The sequence below is a fragment of the Symphalangus syndactylus genome, chromosome 3 (assembly GCF_028878055.3).
Source record: "Symphalangus syndactylus isolate Jambi chromosome 3, NHGRI_mSymSyn1-v2.1_pri, whole genome shotgun sequence".
NCBI lineage: Eukaryota > Metazoa > Chordata > Mammalia > Primates > Hylobatidae > Symphalangus > Symphalangus syndactylus.
In genome coordinates this window covers 49,854,576-49,871,210 of record NC_072425.2, presented here as the reverse complement: position 1 = coordinate 49,871,210, position 16,635 = coordinate 49,854,576, and the positions used below count along the sequence as shown (strand labels likewise).

The following is a 16,635-nucleotide window of genomic DNA, read 5'->3' as shown; positions in this document are numbered from 1 at the left end:
GGTTTTATTTTGCCATGCTGCTTTTACTAGTACCACAGTAACTGTGGCAGTTGGTCTTCATCTTTCAGAGATGAAGCTATGTTCTCTCTCTTCTGATGGACATGTATTATTGCCTGCATTTTGCCTTTTTTGGCAGAAGGGAGGTAATTTCTACTTCCTGTTCAGTAGCTTGCCTATTTTGGACTGTCTTTCCTGAGCTATATGAACATCCTAGATTGCATATTAGATTTTACTTCTGTATTCTTGGAAGAAGGGAATTGTGGGCAGAAGTGACATATTCTAGTTTCATGTGGGAACTTTAATTGCATGTGAGATCCTCCTGTGCTCTCTTCCCTGCAGTAGGATCACAGAGGAGGCTTTGTTTTGTAATTTTAGGTGGTCTGAATTTCTGAGTGAGGATGACAGGTGGTCTGGAGAGTCACTTAGATCTACAGTGGACTTGGTATTAGCAAGAAGCACACTGTTTTGTGTTAAGCCACTGAAACACCAGGGTTGTTTGTTACTGCAGCATATCCTAGCCTATCCTGAATTGATACAGTAGCCATTGGTTGTTCCAAGTCAGAAACTAAGTCTTGATCTAAATATAATCTCATTTATTCCTAAGGATAAGCCTGCGAAACAGATTGGATAGATTGTTATTCCCATTTTATAGATAAGGATATTGAAGCTCAGCAACTTGTTAACATTAGTATACCTACTAAGTAGCAATACCTGGATTTATATCCAGGCCTGACCTCAGAGAGAGGTGAGTCAGAATCTTACCTGAAGACTTTAAAAAACTATATGTAACATTAATGCCTCACCTGGAGTCTGATCCACCTTCCCATCTGGAGAGTCACTGCCATGATTTGAGCCACCATTATTGACTGGAGTGTGTCGTGTTGGAACAGAAAACAGAAGTTGAGAGCAATGCCTTTGAGCCTGAAAGTGCCATTCTTGGTGGTTGGATATAGCTCTTTGGACAAAGCCACACTTTCCTTATCTGTAGAATGAAGGCTTTGTCCATGAGTTCTCAAATTCTTGATGGTGAAGAAGTACTCTTCTCTTGTTCATCTAAGGCCTCAGCATTGATTGATTGTTAGAGGAGCTGTGCAGTTGGAAAACGTGTGCCTTTGGAAGGCACACATTTTGTTATTTGTAACAAGGCACAATATTATGTGTTGTAACAAGGCACAATGTTATGTGTAATAAGGCACACATTTGTTATTTTGCCTTTCTAGCCATATTCCAAACAGATGTGGGGTTGGGGTGTGGGCAGCAGCCACTGACTCTGTGCTCTCTCCTTCCTGCTCAGAAGCAACTTAAATGGCTTCTCAGTTTTCTTGCATCCACTATTCTGAAAGGAAGAAGAAATGGTTAAATCAAATGAAGATTCTGGGAAGAGATGTTGTCTAAAATTCCTGTTGGGCTTTAGGGGAAGAAGCAAGTACAACTCCTCTCTTGTCCTCCTAAATTCACCAGTTGAGGAACAGACAGAGGAGATAAAAATAAAGGTTTTATTATTGACAGAAGCTGGACTGAAGGAATGCTCAGGTGCATGGTCTCAGTGGGGTTTCTGAGACTCCATTTCCAAATGAGACAAATTTACCCACCCAGTTACCAGCCCAGCTGGACTGCTGCTGTTAGCAGCAGCAGCAGCTGCAGCTGCATCTGTACTTTTTTTTTTTTTTGAGACGGAGTCTTGCTCTGTTGCCAGGCTGAAGTGCAGTGGTGCAATCTCTGCTCACTGCAACCTCCGACTCCCTGGTTCGAGCAATTCTCCTGCCCCAGCCTCCTGTAAGCCAGGATTACAGGCAGGTATCACCATGCCCAACTAATTTTTGTATTTTTAGTAGAGACGGGGTTTCACCATGTTGGTCAGTATGGTCTCCTGACCATCCTGGGATTGCAGGCATGCAACACCACACTCGGCTAATTTTTTTGTATTTTTAGTAGGATGGGTTTTACCATGTTGGCTAGGCTGGTCTCAAACTCCTGACCTCAAAAAAAAAAAAAGTACAGATGCAGCCGCTGCTGCATCTATAACACAGATGCAGAGTCCACCTGACACATGGTAGGAGCAGGCCCAAAGTGCACCCTCTGTGGGCAAGCAGATTCAAAAGAGAAAGCCTGGAATGGCCCAGCCAGTCAGGTAAGCTGGGGAGAGGTCCGGGTGCCACTCTAGGGAAGCGCGTCTTTTCATGGAACTGTGAGGCCTGTTGAATGGGGTTCCTCCCATGCCCCTTTCCATGTCCAATAAACTATGACTGAGTTTTCCCTTCCTTTATCAATATGCTCATCCTTCAGGAATATGCTGCGATAAAATCATAGCTTGCATTTGCTTAGTCCTGCCCTGGCTGTGCGCTTCATGTGTGCTGTCTTTAGTTGTCAGAAAGTGGCTTTGTTTTCATCCATTACATGTCTGACTGCATGCAAAGTTTGCCAGCAAAGGTGCTCTGAAGTGCCAGTCACAGTGGTGTTTTTGGTTATGTTCACATCTGGTCCCTTTTGCCTTCCCCAGCACCCATTCTACTTCAAACCTTCCTAAGACCACCAATCAAATTCATGTAAATCCAACTTTCACAGGGGCTGCTATACCACAGGTTTTCGTTTGCCTAAAGTGCTCATCTGGGTTCCAGAAATTTGGCCAAAGTGTTGGTCACTGAACTTTTATGATCAGTGTTCATGTGGATAAAATTATAGTAAGAACATTCCCTCTTCTAGCTCCACTTTCACACATGCTCCAGCCACTCTGGGTGAGCATTTTAGTAAATACATTGATTATAAGGCTCTCAGATAAGCTGTTGAAAGTTTATTAATTTTATTCAGCTGTAGTATAACCTTCAGCCACAGGGGAATCTGTGTTATGTTTCTTTAACCTCTTGAGGCCTTTGTGGGGGCCATACTGTTTAAATACGACACAGAAACTTGGATAAAATCCAAAGGAACTTAGCAAAAATGATTAAAGGCATGGAAAATGGGCACTACAAAGAAGAAAATGCATTGAGACTGATTATTTGAAAGAAGAATCTGGTGGGGAACGTCTTCTTTAGAGTTGTAAAGTATATGAAAAGTTGCTTTGATGGGAAGTACAGCATCTTTGAGCCAGTGCTGAATCTATGGAAGACTTACTTTGTAAAAAGCACAGAATCGGCCAGGTGTGGTGGCTCATGCCATTAGTCCCAGCACTTTGGGAGGCCAAGGCGGGCGGATCATGAGGTCAGGAGATTGAGACCATCCTGACCAACATGGTGAAACCCCGTCTCTACTAAAAATACAAAAATTAGTTGGGCATGGTGACACGTGCCTGTAATCCTAGCTTACGGGAGGCTGGGGCAGGAGAATTGCTTGAACCAGGGAGTCGGAGGTTGCAGTGAGCAGAGATTGCACCACTGCACTTCAGCCTGGCAACGCAGCAAGACTCCGTCTCAAAAAAAAAAAAAAAGTGGGGGGTGGAGCCAAGATGGCCGAATAGGAACAGCTCCGGTCTCCAGCTCCCAACCCGAGCGACACAGAAGACTGGTGATTTCTGCATTTCTGCTTGAGGTACCTGTTTCATCTCACTAGGGAGTGCCAAACAGTGGGTGCAGGACAGTCGGTGAAGCGCACTGTGCGCGAGCCGAAGCAGGGCGAGGCATTGCCTCACTCGGGAAGCGCAAGGGGTCAGGGAGTTCCCTTTCCTAGTCGAAGAAAGGGGTAACAGACTGCACCTGGAAAATCGGGTCAGTCCCACCCTCATACTGCGCTTTCCCAATGGGCCTGGAAAACGGCACACTAGGAGATTGTATCCCGCACCTGGCTTGGAGGGTCCTATGGCCACGGAGTCTCGCTGATTGCTAGCACAGCAGTCTGAGATCAAGCTGCAAGGCGGCAGCGACGCTGGGGGGGGGGCGCCCGCCATTGCCCAGGCTTGCTTAGGTAAACAAAGCAGCCAGGAAGCTCGAACTGGGTGGAGCCCACCACAGCTCAAGGAGGCCTGTCTGCCTCTGTAGGCTCCACCTCTGGGGGCAGGGCACAGACAAACAAAAAGTCAGCAGGAATCTCCGGAGACTTAAACGTCCCTGTCTGACTGACAGCTTTGAAGAGAGTAGTGGTTCTCCCAGCACGCAGCTGGAGATCTGAGAACCAACAGACTGCCTCCTAAAGTGGGTCCCTCACCCCTGAGCAGCCTAACTGGGAGGCACCCCCCCAGTAGGGAAAGACTGACACCTCACTGGGCCAGGTACTCCTCTGAGACAAAACTTCCAGAAGAACTATCAGACAGCTGAATTTGTGGTCTCACGAAAATCCGCTGTTCTGCAGCCACCACTGCTGACACCCAGCCAAACAGGGTCTGGAGTGGACCTCTAGTAAACTCCAACAGACCTGCAGCTATGGGTCCTGTCTGGTAGAAGGAAAACTAACAAACAGAAAGGACATCCACACCAAAAACCCATCTGTACATCACCATCATCAAAGCCCAAAAGTAGATAAAACCGCAAAGATGGGGAAAAAACAGAGCAGAAAAACTGGAAACTCTAAAAAGCAGAGCACCTCTCCTCCTCCAAAGGAACGCAGTTCCTCACCAGCAATGGAACAAAGCTGGATGGAGGATGACTTTGACGAGTTGAGAGAAGAAGGCTTCAGACGATCAAACTACTCTGAGCTACGGGAGGAAATTCAAAACAATAGCAAAGAAGTTAAAAACTTTGAAAAAAAATTAGAAGAATCTGGCCGGGCGCGGTGGCTCATGCTTGTAATCCCAGCACTTTGGGAGGCCGAGGCGGGCGGATCACGAGGTCAGGAGATCGAGACCACGGTGAAACCCCGTCTCTACTAAAAAATACAAAAAATTAGCCGGGCGCGGTGGCGGGCGCCTGTAGTCCCAGCTACTTGGAGGCTGAGGCAGGAAAATGGCGTGAACCCGGGAGGCGGAGCTTGCAGTGAGCCGAGATTGCGCCACTGCACTCCAGCCCGGGCGACAGAGCGAGACTCTGTCTCAAAAAAAAAAAAAAAAAAAAAAAATTAGAAGAATGGATAACTAGAATAACCAATGGAGAAAAGGGCTTAAAGGAGATGATGGAGCTGAAAGCCAAGTTTCAAGAACTACGTGAAGATTGCAGAAGCCTCAGTAGCAGATGCGATCAACTGGAAGAAAGGGTATCGCTGATGGAAGATGAAATGAATGAAATGAAGCGAGAAGGGAAGTCTAGAGAAAAAAGAATAAAAAGAAATGAACAAAGCCTCCAAGAAATTTGGGACTACGTGAAACGACCAAACCTACGTCTGATTGGTGTACCTGAAAATGACGGGGAGAATGGAACCAAGTTGGAAAACACTCTGCAAGATATTATCCAGGAGAACTTCCCCAATCTAGCAAGGCAGGCCAACATTCAGATTCAGGAAGTACAGAGAATGCCACAAAGATACTCCTCGAGAAGAGCAACTCCAAGACACATAATTGTCAGATTCGCCAAAGTTGAAATGAAGGAAAAAATGTTAAGGGCAGCCAGAGAGAAAGGTCAGGTTACCCACAAAGGGAAGCCCATCAGACTAACAGCTGATCTCTCGGCAGAAACTCTACAAGCCAGAAGAGAGTGGGGGCCGATATTCAACATTCTTAAAGAAAAGAATTTTCAACCCAGAATTTCCTATCCAGCCAAACTAAGCTTCATAAGTGAAGGAGAAATAAAATACTTTACAGACAAGCAAACGCTGAGTGATTTTGTCACCACCAGGCCTGCCCTAAAAGAGCTCCTGAAGGAAGCACTGAACATGGAAAGGAACAACCGGTACCAGCCTCTGCAAAAACATGCCAAATTGTAAAGAGCATCGAGGCTAGGAAGAAACTGCATCAACTAATGAGCAAAATAACCAACTAACATCATAATGACAGGATCAGATTCACACATAACAATATTAACTTTAAATGTAAATGGGCTAAATGCTCCAATTAAAAGACACAGACTGGCAAACTGGATAAGGAGTGAGGACCCATCAGTGTGCTGTATTCAGGAAACCCATCTCACGTGCAGAGACACACATAGACTCAAAATAAAGGGATGGAGGAAGATCTATCAAACAAATGGAAAACAAAAAAAGACAGGGGTTGCAATCCTAGTCTCTGATAAAATAGACTTTAAACCAACAAAGATCAAAAGAGACAAAGAAGGCCATTACATAATGGTAAAGGGATCAATTCAACAAGAAGAGCTAACTATCCTAAATATATATGCACCCAACACAGGAGCACCCAGATTCATAAAGCAAGTCCTCAGTGACCTACAAAGGGACTTAAACTCCCACACAATAATAATGGGAGATTTTAACACCCCACTGTCAACATTAGACAGATCATCGAGACAGAAAGTTAACAAGGATATCCAGGAATTGAACTCAGCTCTACACAAAGTGGACCTAATAGACATCTACAGAACTCTCCACCCCAAATCAACAGAATATACATTTTTTTCAGCACCACACCACACCTATTCCGAAATTGACCACATAGTTGGAAGTAAAGCTCTCCTCAGCAAATGTAAAAGAACAGAAATTATAACAAACTGTCTCTCAGACCACAGTGCAATCAAACTAGAACTCAGGATTAAAAAACTCACTCAAAACCGCTCAACTACATGGAAACTGAACAACCTGCTCCTGAATGGCTATTGGGTACATAATGAAATGAAGGCAGAAATAAAGATGTTCTTTGAAACCAACGAGAACAAAGACACAACATACCAGAATCTCTGGGACACATTCAAAGCAGTGTGTAGAGGGAAATTTATAGCACTAAATGCCCACAAGAGAAAGCAGGAAAGATCCAAAATTGACACCCTAACATCACAATTAAAAGAACTAGAAAAGCAAGAGCAAACACATTCAAAAGCTAGCAGAAGGCTAGAAATAACTAAAATCAGACCAGAACTGAAGGAAATAGAGACACAAAAAACCCTTCAAAAAATTAATGAATCCAGGAGCTGGTTTTTTGAGAAGATCAACAAAATTGATGGACCGCTAGCAAGACTAATAAAGAAGAAAAGAGAGAAGAATCAAATAGATGCAATAAAAAATGAAAAAGGGGATATCACCACCGATCCCACAGAAATACAATCTACCATCAGAGAATACTACAAACACCTCTATGCAAATAAACTAGAAAATCTAGAAGAAATGGATACATTCCTCGACAAATACACCCTCCCAAGACTAAATCAGGAAGAAGTCGAATCTCTGAATAGACCAATAACAGGTTCTGAAATTGTGGCAATAATCAATAGCTTACCAACCAAAAAGAGTCCAGGACCTGATGGATTCACAGCTGAATTCTACCAGAGGTACAAGAAGGAACTGGTACCATTCCTTCTGAAACTATTCCAATCGATAGAAAAAGAGGGAATCCTCCCTAACACATTTTATGAAGCCAGCATCGTCCTGATACCAAAGCCAGGCAGAGACACAACCAAAAAAGAGAATTTTAGACCAATATCCTTGATGAACATTGATGCAAAAATCCTCAATAAAATACTGGCAAACCGAATCCAGCAGCACATCAAAAAGCTTATCCACCATGATCAAGTGGGCTTCATCCCTGGGATGCAAGGCTGGTTCAACATACACAAATCAATAAATGTAATCCAGCATATAAACAGAACCAAAGACAAAAACCACATGATTATCTCAATAGATGCAGAAAAGGCCTTTGACAAAATTCAACAACCCTTCATGCTAAAAACTCTCAATAAATTAGGTATTGATGGGACGTATCTCAAAATAATAAGAGCTATCTACGACAAACCCACAGCCAATATCATACTGAATGGGCAAAAACTGGAAGCATTCCCTCTGAAAACTGGCACAAGACAGGGATGCCCTCTCTCACCACTCCTATTCAACATAGTGCTGGAAGTTCTGGCCAGAGCAATCAGGCAGGAGAAGGAAATAAAGGGTATTCAATTAGGAAAAGAGGAAGTCAAACTGTCCCTGTTTGCAGATGACATGATTGTATATCTAGAAAATCCCATCGTCTCAGCCCAAAATCTCCTTAAGCTGATTAGCAACTTCAGCAAAGTCTCAGGATATAAAATCAATGTACAAAAATCACAAGCATTCTTGTACACCAATCACAGACAAACAGAGAGCCAAATCATGAGTGAACTCCCATTCACAATTGCTTCAAAGAGAATAAAATACCTAGGAATCCAACTTACAAGGGATGTGAAGGACCTCTTCAAGGAGAACTACAAACCACTGCTCAATGAAATAAAAGAGGATACAAACAAATGGAAGAACATTCCATGCTCATGGGTTGGAAGAATCAATATCGTGAAAATGGCCATACTGCCCAAAGTAATTTATAGATTCAATGCCATCCCCATCAAGCTACCAATGACTTTCTTCACAGAATTGGAAAAAACTACTTTAAAGTTCATATGGAACCAAAAAAGAGCCCGCATCACCAAGTCAATCCTAAGCCAAAAGAACAAAGCTGGAGGCATCACGCTACCTGACTTCAAACTATACTACAAGGCTATAGTAACCAAAACAGCATGGTACTGGTACCACAACAGAGATATAGATCAATGGAACAGAACAGAGCCCTCAGAAATGATGCCGCATATCTACAACTATCTGATCTTTGACAAACCTGACAAAAACAAGCAATGGGGAAAGGATTCCCTATTTAATAAATGGTGCTGGGAAAACTGGCTAGCCATATGTAGAAAGCTGAAACTGGATCCCTTCCTTACACCTTATACAAAAATTAATTCAAGATGGATTAAAGACTTAAATGTTAGACCTATAACCGTTAAAATCCTACAAGAAAACCTAGGCAATACCATTCAGGACATAGGCGTGGGCAAGGACTTCATGTCTAAAACACCAAAAGCAATGGCAACAAAAGCCAAAATTGACAAATGGGATCTAATTAAACTAAAGAGCTTCTGCACAGCAAAAGAAACTACCATCAGAGTGAACAGGCAACCTACAGAAGGGGAGAAAATTTTTGCAACCTACTCATCTGACAAAGGGCTAATATCCAGAATCTACAATGAACTCAAACAAATTTACAAGAAAAAAACAAACAACCCCATCAAAAAGTGGGCAAAGGACATGAACAGACACTTCTCAAAAGAAGACATTTATGCAGCCAAAAAACACATGAAGAAATGCTCATCATCACTGGCCATCAGAGAAATGCAAATCAAAACCACAGTGAGATACCATCTCACACCAGTTAGAATGGCCATCATTAAAAAAGCAGGAAACAACAGGTGCTGGAGAGGATGTGGAGAAATAGGAACACTTTTACACTATTGGTGGGACTGTAAACTAGTTCAACCATTGTGGAAGTCAGTGTGGCGATTCCTCAGGGATCTAGAACTAGAAATACCATTTGACCCAGCCATCCCATTACTGGGTATATACCCAAAGGTCTATAAATCATGCTGCTATAAAGACACATGCACACGTATGTTTATTGCGGCACTATTCACAATAGCAAAGAGTTGGAACCAACCCAAATGTCTAACAACGATAGACTGGATTAAGAAAATGTGGCACATATACACCATGGAATACTATGCAGCCATAATAAATGATGAGTTTGTGTCCTTTGTAGGGACATGGATGAAACTGGAAAACATTATTCTCAGTAAACTATCGCAAGGACAAAAAACCAAACACCACATGTTCTCACTCACAGGTGGGAATTGAACAATGAGAACTCACGGACACAGGAAGGGGAACATCACATTCCGGGGACTGTTGTGGGGTGGGGGGAGGGGGGAGGGACAGCATTAGGAGAGATACCTAATGCTAAATGACGAGTTAATGGGTGCAGGAAATCAACATGGCACATGGATACATATGTAACAAACCTGCACATTGTGCACATGTACCCTAAAACCTAAAGTATAATAAAAAAAAAAAAAAAAGAAAAACCATAAAAAAAAAAAAAAAGTACAGAATCCCCTGACTGCTTCAGAAACAAGGCGAGTCTATGAAGAATGGCTCATGTGCTGAGTTATCATAGAATCGTAGTGCCAGAAGAAACCTTAGAAAACATTTTCATTTGTTTATATTGTAAGTATAATTAACATACAACAAAATGTGCAGATCTTGTGTTCGGCTTGATGAGTTTACGATGATTGTGTACAGCCTAAACCTGATAGAGAACAATCTGTCTCCGCAGTAAGTTAGTAAATTCTCTCATACCCCCCCTTTTTTTTTTTTTTTTTTTTTTTGAGACAGTCATGCCCTGTTGCCCAGGCTGGAGTGCAGTGGTGCGATCTTAGCTCACTGCAACTCTGCCTCCCGGGTTCAAGTGATTCTCCTGCCTCAGTCTCCCAAGTAGCTGGGATTACAGGCATGCAACACCACACTTGGCTAATTTTTTTGTATTTTTAGTAGAGATGGGTTTTACCATGTTGGCTAGGCTGGTCTCAAACTCCTGACCTCAAGTGATCCACTTGCCTCAGCCTCCCAAAGTGCTGGGATTACAGGTATGAGCCACTGTGTCCGGCCTCTCATATCCTTTTCTAACCAATTCCTTACCTCCTCCAGCAGCCGCTTTGATGAGACCATGTTAAAGATGGGGAAAAAGAAGCCCCAGATACTGAGTTGCCTACCTTGGTCACAAGTGAGCCAGTGTGAGAAGACAGTGAAGCCCAGGTTTCCTGATCCCTGTGTGGGAACACAGAAGTGGCTTTCCTGATGCCATTTCCATGTCCATTTCTATGGGAGCCTTACCCTTCTCACCTGGTCAGAGCTTGATTGCCTTAAAGTCCTGCATTTTTTCCCAGGCTTTGATTACAGTGGTACTAATTCACACAACTAGAATCATCTTCATCATCTGAGCTAGTGCCTTTTATGCCCAGAGAGATTCTAACTCACCTTGTTCCTGATTGGAAAAGGATATGAGAGAACTTACCATGGAGTCAGAATGTTGTCTGTCAGGTTTAGGTTGTATATGATCATTGGAAATTCATCAAGCCAAACACTTTTGGGTGTATCTTTGGCTACCTCAGTATTCTCTAACTTTAGGGTTCTTGGCAGCAAGAAATAATCTTTCCCCATGTTGTGTTTAGAGAGGCCATTAGAATGACCTTTTTGCAAAATTGTGCTGTGGTAGATATAATTTAAGCTTATGCCTCAGCTTTGTCCAGAAGATGCCTACACGCTGTAGTTTCTCTGTGGTTTAACATGATCTGAAAGCTTTGCAATAGAGATTATATGAACTGAAATTACTGTAGCATATTATATACCTGTGTAAATACATAAGAAAAAGATACTGTGGTGGTTAATTTAATCAGTGGCTTTTTTCACTTTTCGAGACCTTTGACCACATTCATGCACAAGCACAGTACTTGTCATTAGGTGGGCATTGCAGCCTTTTTAGTTAAATGTTCACCGACAGGCACCTTGATTCACCCTCTCCACAAAGCAAGGTTATCAATCCAGGGACTTTGGCCAGAATTCAATGTCAAGAATTATATTCTTCATGTCATCTTATTCTGGCAAGTTTTTATGGGCCTCCGTCCATTTTCTTACTCTCTGTTGTGGTGAAATGCCTTCAGTGCTGGAAGCTGTGTTCTATGAACCATGCTGCTAGAAGGTGAGGCTTATCTGTACCTAGCTGTATTGGTCTCCTGAGCACTGGCCTTGGGTAAGTGAAAGGTACTTCTTACATTTGGAGAGGAATTATTGTTGCATTCTGCCCATATTGGGACATGCCAGCATCTTAAGATTTTTCATTATTCACTGTGAATCAAGTGAGCACCTGTAGTTGTAATTGGCTGGGTGCAGTGGCTCATGCCTGTGATTCCAGCACTTTGGGAGGCTGAGGCAGGAGGATTATTTGAAGCCAGAAGTTTGAGACCACTCTGGGTTACAAAGTGAGACCTCATCTCCAGACCCCATCTCCTAAAAAAAAAAAAAAAAAAAAAAAAGGCTGGATGTGGCATGGCAACATGCCTGTAGTCCTAGGTACTCAGCAGGCTGAGGTAGGAGGATTGCTTGAGCCCAGGAGTTGGAGGCTACAGCGAGCTATGACCCTGCCACTGCACTCCAGCCTGGGCAACAGAGCAAAACCCTGTCTTAAATAAGAATAATAATAATAGGCCGGGTGTGGTGATTCATGCCTGTACTCCTAGCTGTTTTGGAGGCTGAGGTGGGTGGATCACCTGAGGTCAGGAGTTTGAGACCAGCCTGGCCAACGTGGTAAAACCCCATCTCTACTAAAGATACAAAATTAGCCAGATGTGGTGGCACACACCTGTAATCCCAGCTACTCGGGAGGCTGAGTCAAGAGAATCACTTGAACCTCGGAGGTGGAAGTTGCAGTGAGCTTAAATCACGCCACTGCCCTCTAGCTTGGAAGACACAGCTAGATTCCATCTCAAATAATAATAATAATAATAATACAAAATAATGATTAGAGGGGTTTTTCATTGTGTTTGAATAAAAGACATGTTAGCAGGTGCAAAAATGGAGTACTGTTGGATGTAGGTTTGAGTAGATAAGTTCTCTTGAGGCCTGTGAGTCAGGTTCTAGGAATTCTCTTTCAGTTCCGCCTTTGATGGAATAACTGGCAGTGGTCAGATGAAGCAGGCTGGGGTCTGATCTGTTTCCTTAAAAGGTTGGCTCAGTTAAATTTGTACTGAAAGTGGGTTGGGAAAAATACTGTATCAAAAGTGCCTCTGTATTCCTTAATAACAGCTTTTGACAGGCTGTGTTAAGAACATTTAGATTACTATTCAGTAAAATGGTTTGTGTTCTTTCGAGGAGTTCGCCTGTAACTTTTCATTTGGTTCATGGTTCTACCTCAGTCCAAGTCTTTTATTCTAGGTAATCCCAGAATTGGATCTTTAATTTGTGTGTACTGCTCCTTCCTTTCTGAGTTACGAATTATCTCTAATTTGGAGATTGTTCATATGGTGATACTTGAAAACATCTAACCGAGGGCAGGAATTGTTTGTATTTTGGTGAGAAGTTTTATTGTTTTGAGTCTTAGAGGTGCCCCCACAACAAAGTTTATTCTAAAACAAGATTTTACTGCTTTCACTTATCTTAGATTGAAGCTAATCTGTTGATTCAAACACATGAATACGTTTTTGTCCTGTAAATTTTCACTGCTGCACAGAGCCAGTCAAGCCAAGAATTGAAATGAACAGTCTTTCTTTGTGAGGCTGTCTGAGCCTCTGTCTCCTAAAAGTTGTCTACATCTGCAAGATTGCCTTACCTCCACAGCAAGAATAATAAACATGTTTTACCATTTATTTTGTGTTGTTCCCAGGCATGTTGGTGTTTGCAGTCACATGGAATACCCCTGCCGCTTCCAGAATGCTTCTGCCACCACCCAGGAGATCATTCCTCATCGGGTCTTTGCCCCTGTGTGCCTCACGGGTGCCTGCCAAGAGACCCTTCTGCGGCTGATCCCTCCTTGCCTCTCAGCAGCACATTCTATTCTGGGAACACACCCGTTCTCTCGGCTGGATGTTCTCATCGTCCCTGCCAACTTTCCAAGTCTGGGGATGGCCAGGTATGTTGTTCCATTGTGGCACTTGGGGTACATACATTTTGGAAATTCTTTGACTATGTCTTGCTTTCCTTGAGCTCTGTCAGAGCTGTCATTTGATTAGAATGGAGGGGCTATGGTTGCTTATGCTTGGACATCTCATTGCTGCCTTGAGGGACAATTTTAATGCAGACTCCCTCATGCACGAGCCTTTGAGTGTCATGGGCTCAGTTCAGGCTGTGTTGAAAAGAAAAGGCTCACATTGTTGCTGGGATTGAGAATACATAGTGCCCCCTGAGTGGGGAATGTTGGATCCTGGCTGATCAGTGGCTGTTAGCTTGGATGATGACAGCATAATGCTAATGAGTCCAAGGTTATAGCATCAGGCTCTGGCCACAGTAACATGACTTGATCCTGAGGCCACAGGCCACTCACCTAATCCTGACCAGCTGTCTTGTCCATTCTCACCACTGGTCACAAGGGCAATGACTTGAGAGCCGCTCTTGAGAGTCAGATAGACTGTGGATGGATCAGTGTAAATCCATCCCTACGGCTAGAAAAACAGCTCAAAGCAGATGGCTTACTGTGGGGGTTGGAGGAGGAGTCACATGCTACTATTTTTTAATAAATGCACTTTTGCTGGTGTGTCCTGGTTTGGTTCCCTGTATTTATTTAAGCTAAAATCTATTCATTAATGCCATTGTTCAGTCATTAATGGGTATCTGTGTTCCACTGAGAAAAGATAGAGAATGTACTTGGTTATATTTCCATTTTAAAATCTTAATCATTAACAGTGAATATGCTTGACTAAGGATGGGAAAAATAAGCTCATCAAAACATGTGACTTCAAGTTTTTCCCTATTAGTCAAGGAAATTCCTGCTGCCAATTAATTCCCATGCTTTTGAGCAGCTGTCATTTGTGGTGTTTTCCCTGAAAACTGCACACATTGTTAGTAAAACCATGAGCAGAAAAGAACTGACCAGAACATTTGCTTTTGATCTTTACTACATGTATGTACTTTAAAAAGACTGGCTGGCTTGCTTTAATCCTTGAGGAGGTCTGAGAAAGTCATTTAGACTGATTTTTATCCTATATTTATGAAGATAATGGGAATGCAGAAACTAGGATAATTACATATATTTGGTTATGTGCATCATATAATTGTCTTGGATGTCTATATATAGAATTTGTCTTAATGGAGGGGGGGCTTCTTTTGTCCCTTTGAAGAGTCTGCTGGACTTAATTTAAGTAGTAGAAGTGTTGGTGAAAAAAGAGTTGTTCATTAAATGTTTCTTATTTGTACGCGGGTTTGAGGGACCCTATTTACTTGGGAGTTTTTAGCACTTCATGAGAATTGCAGTTTTTTAAGGTATGTTTGCTAGCAGTTCCAAGTTCTGGCCGAGGGAACCAAAGGCAGAGTATTTTTCATGCACAAGATTCTGTTTTCTATAGCTCCTTTCTGACATCAGTCTGCCAAAGCCAGAATGAGTTGACCTGCAGGCCATTCTCTAAAGCTTCTCTTTTCAAGTTTGCATGCCCAAGCAGGTAGGCCATGTGTTTGCTGCTTTTTGCGATATTTGAAGTGATTTAAACATGCTTAACTGTATTTTTAGAATAGTAAGCCTGAGTACCATAAGGCCAAATGGTCCTGGGCACAAATGTTGAAAAATATGGTGGTGATCATAACTTAGCAACAAAACTGCTTTTGTGCTTAAAAGCAGGAGAACCGTACATTCAAAATTTGTGGTTGGTTGTCAAATATCATTTTTTTTCCTTCCTTTTAGACTGTGGAGGTAAAGTCTGCCCAGGTCTAGATGTTTTTCTGGACTTACTACCATTCCCTGGATGAGAGCTGTGGAAGGGGGATTATGGTCTCTTCCACTGCCAGGTGGGGTGGGGAAGGGGGGTGCTCTGTTTTTCCAAACTCTGGCTTCAATTGATTCCACTTGCTTGGCTTGACTCTGTCGGGATCCCAACACCTCGGGCCACATGCAGCTGAGTGGGGTTTATGACTCAGCTGGCTACTGGGGCCCTGCTGCTTTATTTATGGTCGAGGCTTTGCTTGAGGTTTTATAAAGCAAAGCTAGAACAAAAACGATGGTTTTGTAAGTCAACTTCATACCCTAAACAGGAATAGAGAAACCTCAAGGCTAAGAGGAGTCATCCAAAAAGACCTCCATACTGAAATCTGCCATTGTCCTCTTAGTTATAATATGCTGAGAGATCAAACGACTTCTTGGCAAATTAAATGGCTCTTTCCTGAGTCTATATTTTATAAACATGTATGCAAGATCATAAATTCCATACCTCTGGACTTCTTTAGTGATTAGGTCTTAATTATAATGAATACCATTTTATACCATTTCAGTATTCTTTTTTGGCAAATGATATTAAACATTCCCTCATGAACTAAAATGGGTAAATTACTATTAATCATGTTAAGAAGTTTCTGAGAATTTTAGATAATATAATGATTTCACTATTTTAAATATTACATATCATAGTTTTTATTGAATAAGCTTAAAAGTCTCTTTGATTCTGTTTTTGAACTGGATTCTGATATTTCAGTGAAGTGAGGAAAAACATTTATAAAACTTGAATGTATGATAATGACAAATCAGTTTATAAGAAGGTAAATAATACACAAATAATATTTTAGAATTTCAAATGCTTTTCAAACATGGCAGTAACTAGAACATTTATCAATACTGCTCTTCATGATTTTTGTCACCTTTTAATATAACAGGAGCCATTACTAACTGACCCCGTTTCCTCCCCTAGTCCTTTTCCGAATCACTGTTCCAGGGGAGAGGGACTTTAATTCTTTGCTGAGAAAAATCACTAGTTTGCCTTTCAGATGCTTTCCTCAGTGGGTGTGTGTGTGGGCTTTCAGTTTTTGTTTCATTGTGTTTTTGCCTTCCATGAAGACTGAATCTGCCATATCAGGAACCGTAAAGTGTACATTTCTTGACTTGACTACTGTGATGTCTGTATGAAGATATGCATGCATTTAAAATGCATCTCTGAAGTACACACAGCTCTCTTCCTGTTGGTTTAATTAATATTCTGCCATTTTCATTGGGTCCTCGTATGTTCTCAGAGTCTCTGCTGGGGATTGACTGGCAAGCCTAGTTTCTTAATTTTGAGAAATACATGA

General features: G+C 42.2%; 1 protein-coding gene across 17 annotated transcripts in view; it reads left to right on the top strand.

Moving 5' to 3' along the window:
* Nucleotides 1–16,635, top strand: part of AOPEP (aminopeptidase O (putative)) — a 395,241-nt gene that overhangs the window by 65,351 nt on the left and 313,255 nt on the right. For all 17 annotated transcript variants that reach the window (XR_008656596.2, XM_055271838.2, XM_055271836.2 and 14 more), the window contains one exon: nt 13,256–13,501. Coding sequence is in view for 16 of the 17 variants with exons in the window: in XM_055271838.2 (XP_055127813.1) it covers nt 13,256–13,501 (246 nt within the window). In the remaining variant the exon portion in view is untranslated. The remainder of the gene's footprint in view (nt 1–13,255; nt 13,502–16,635) is intronic.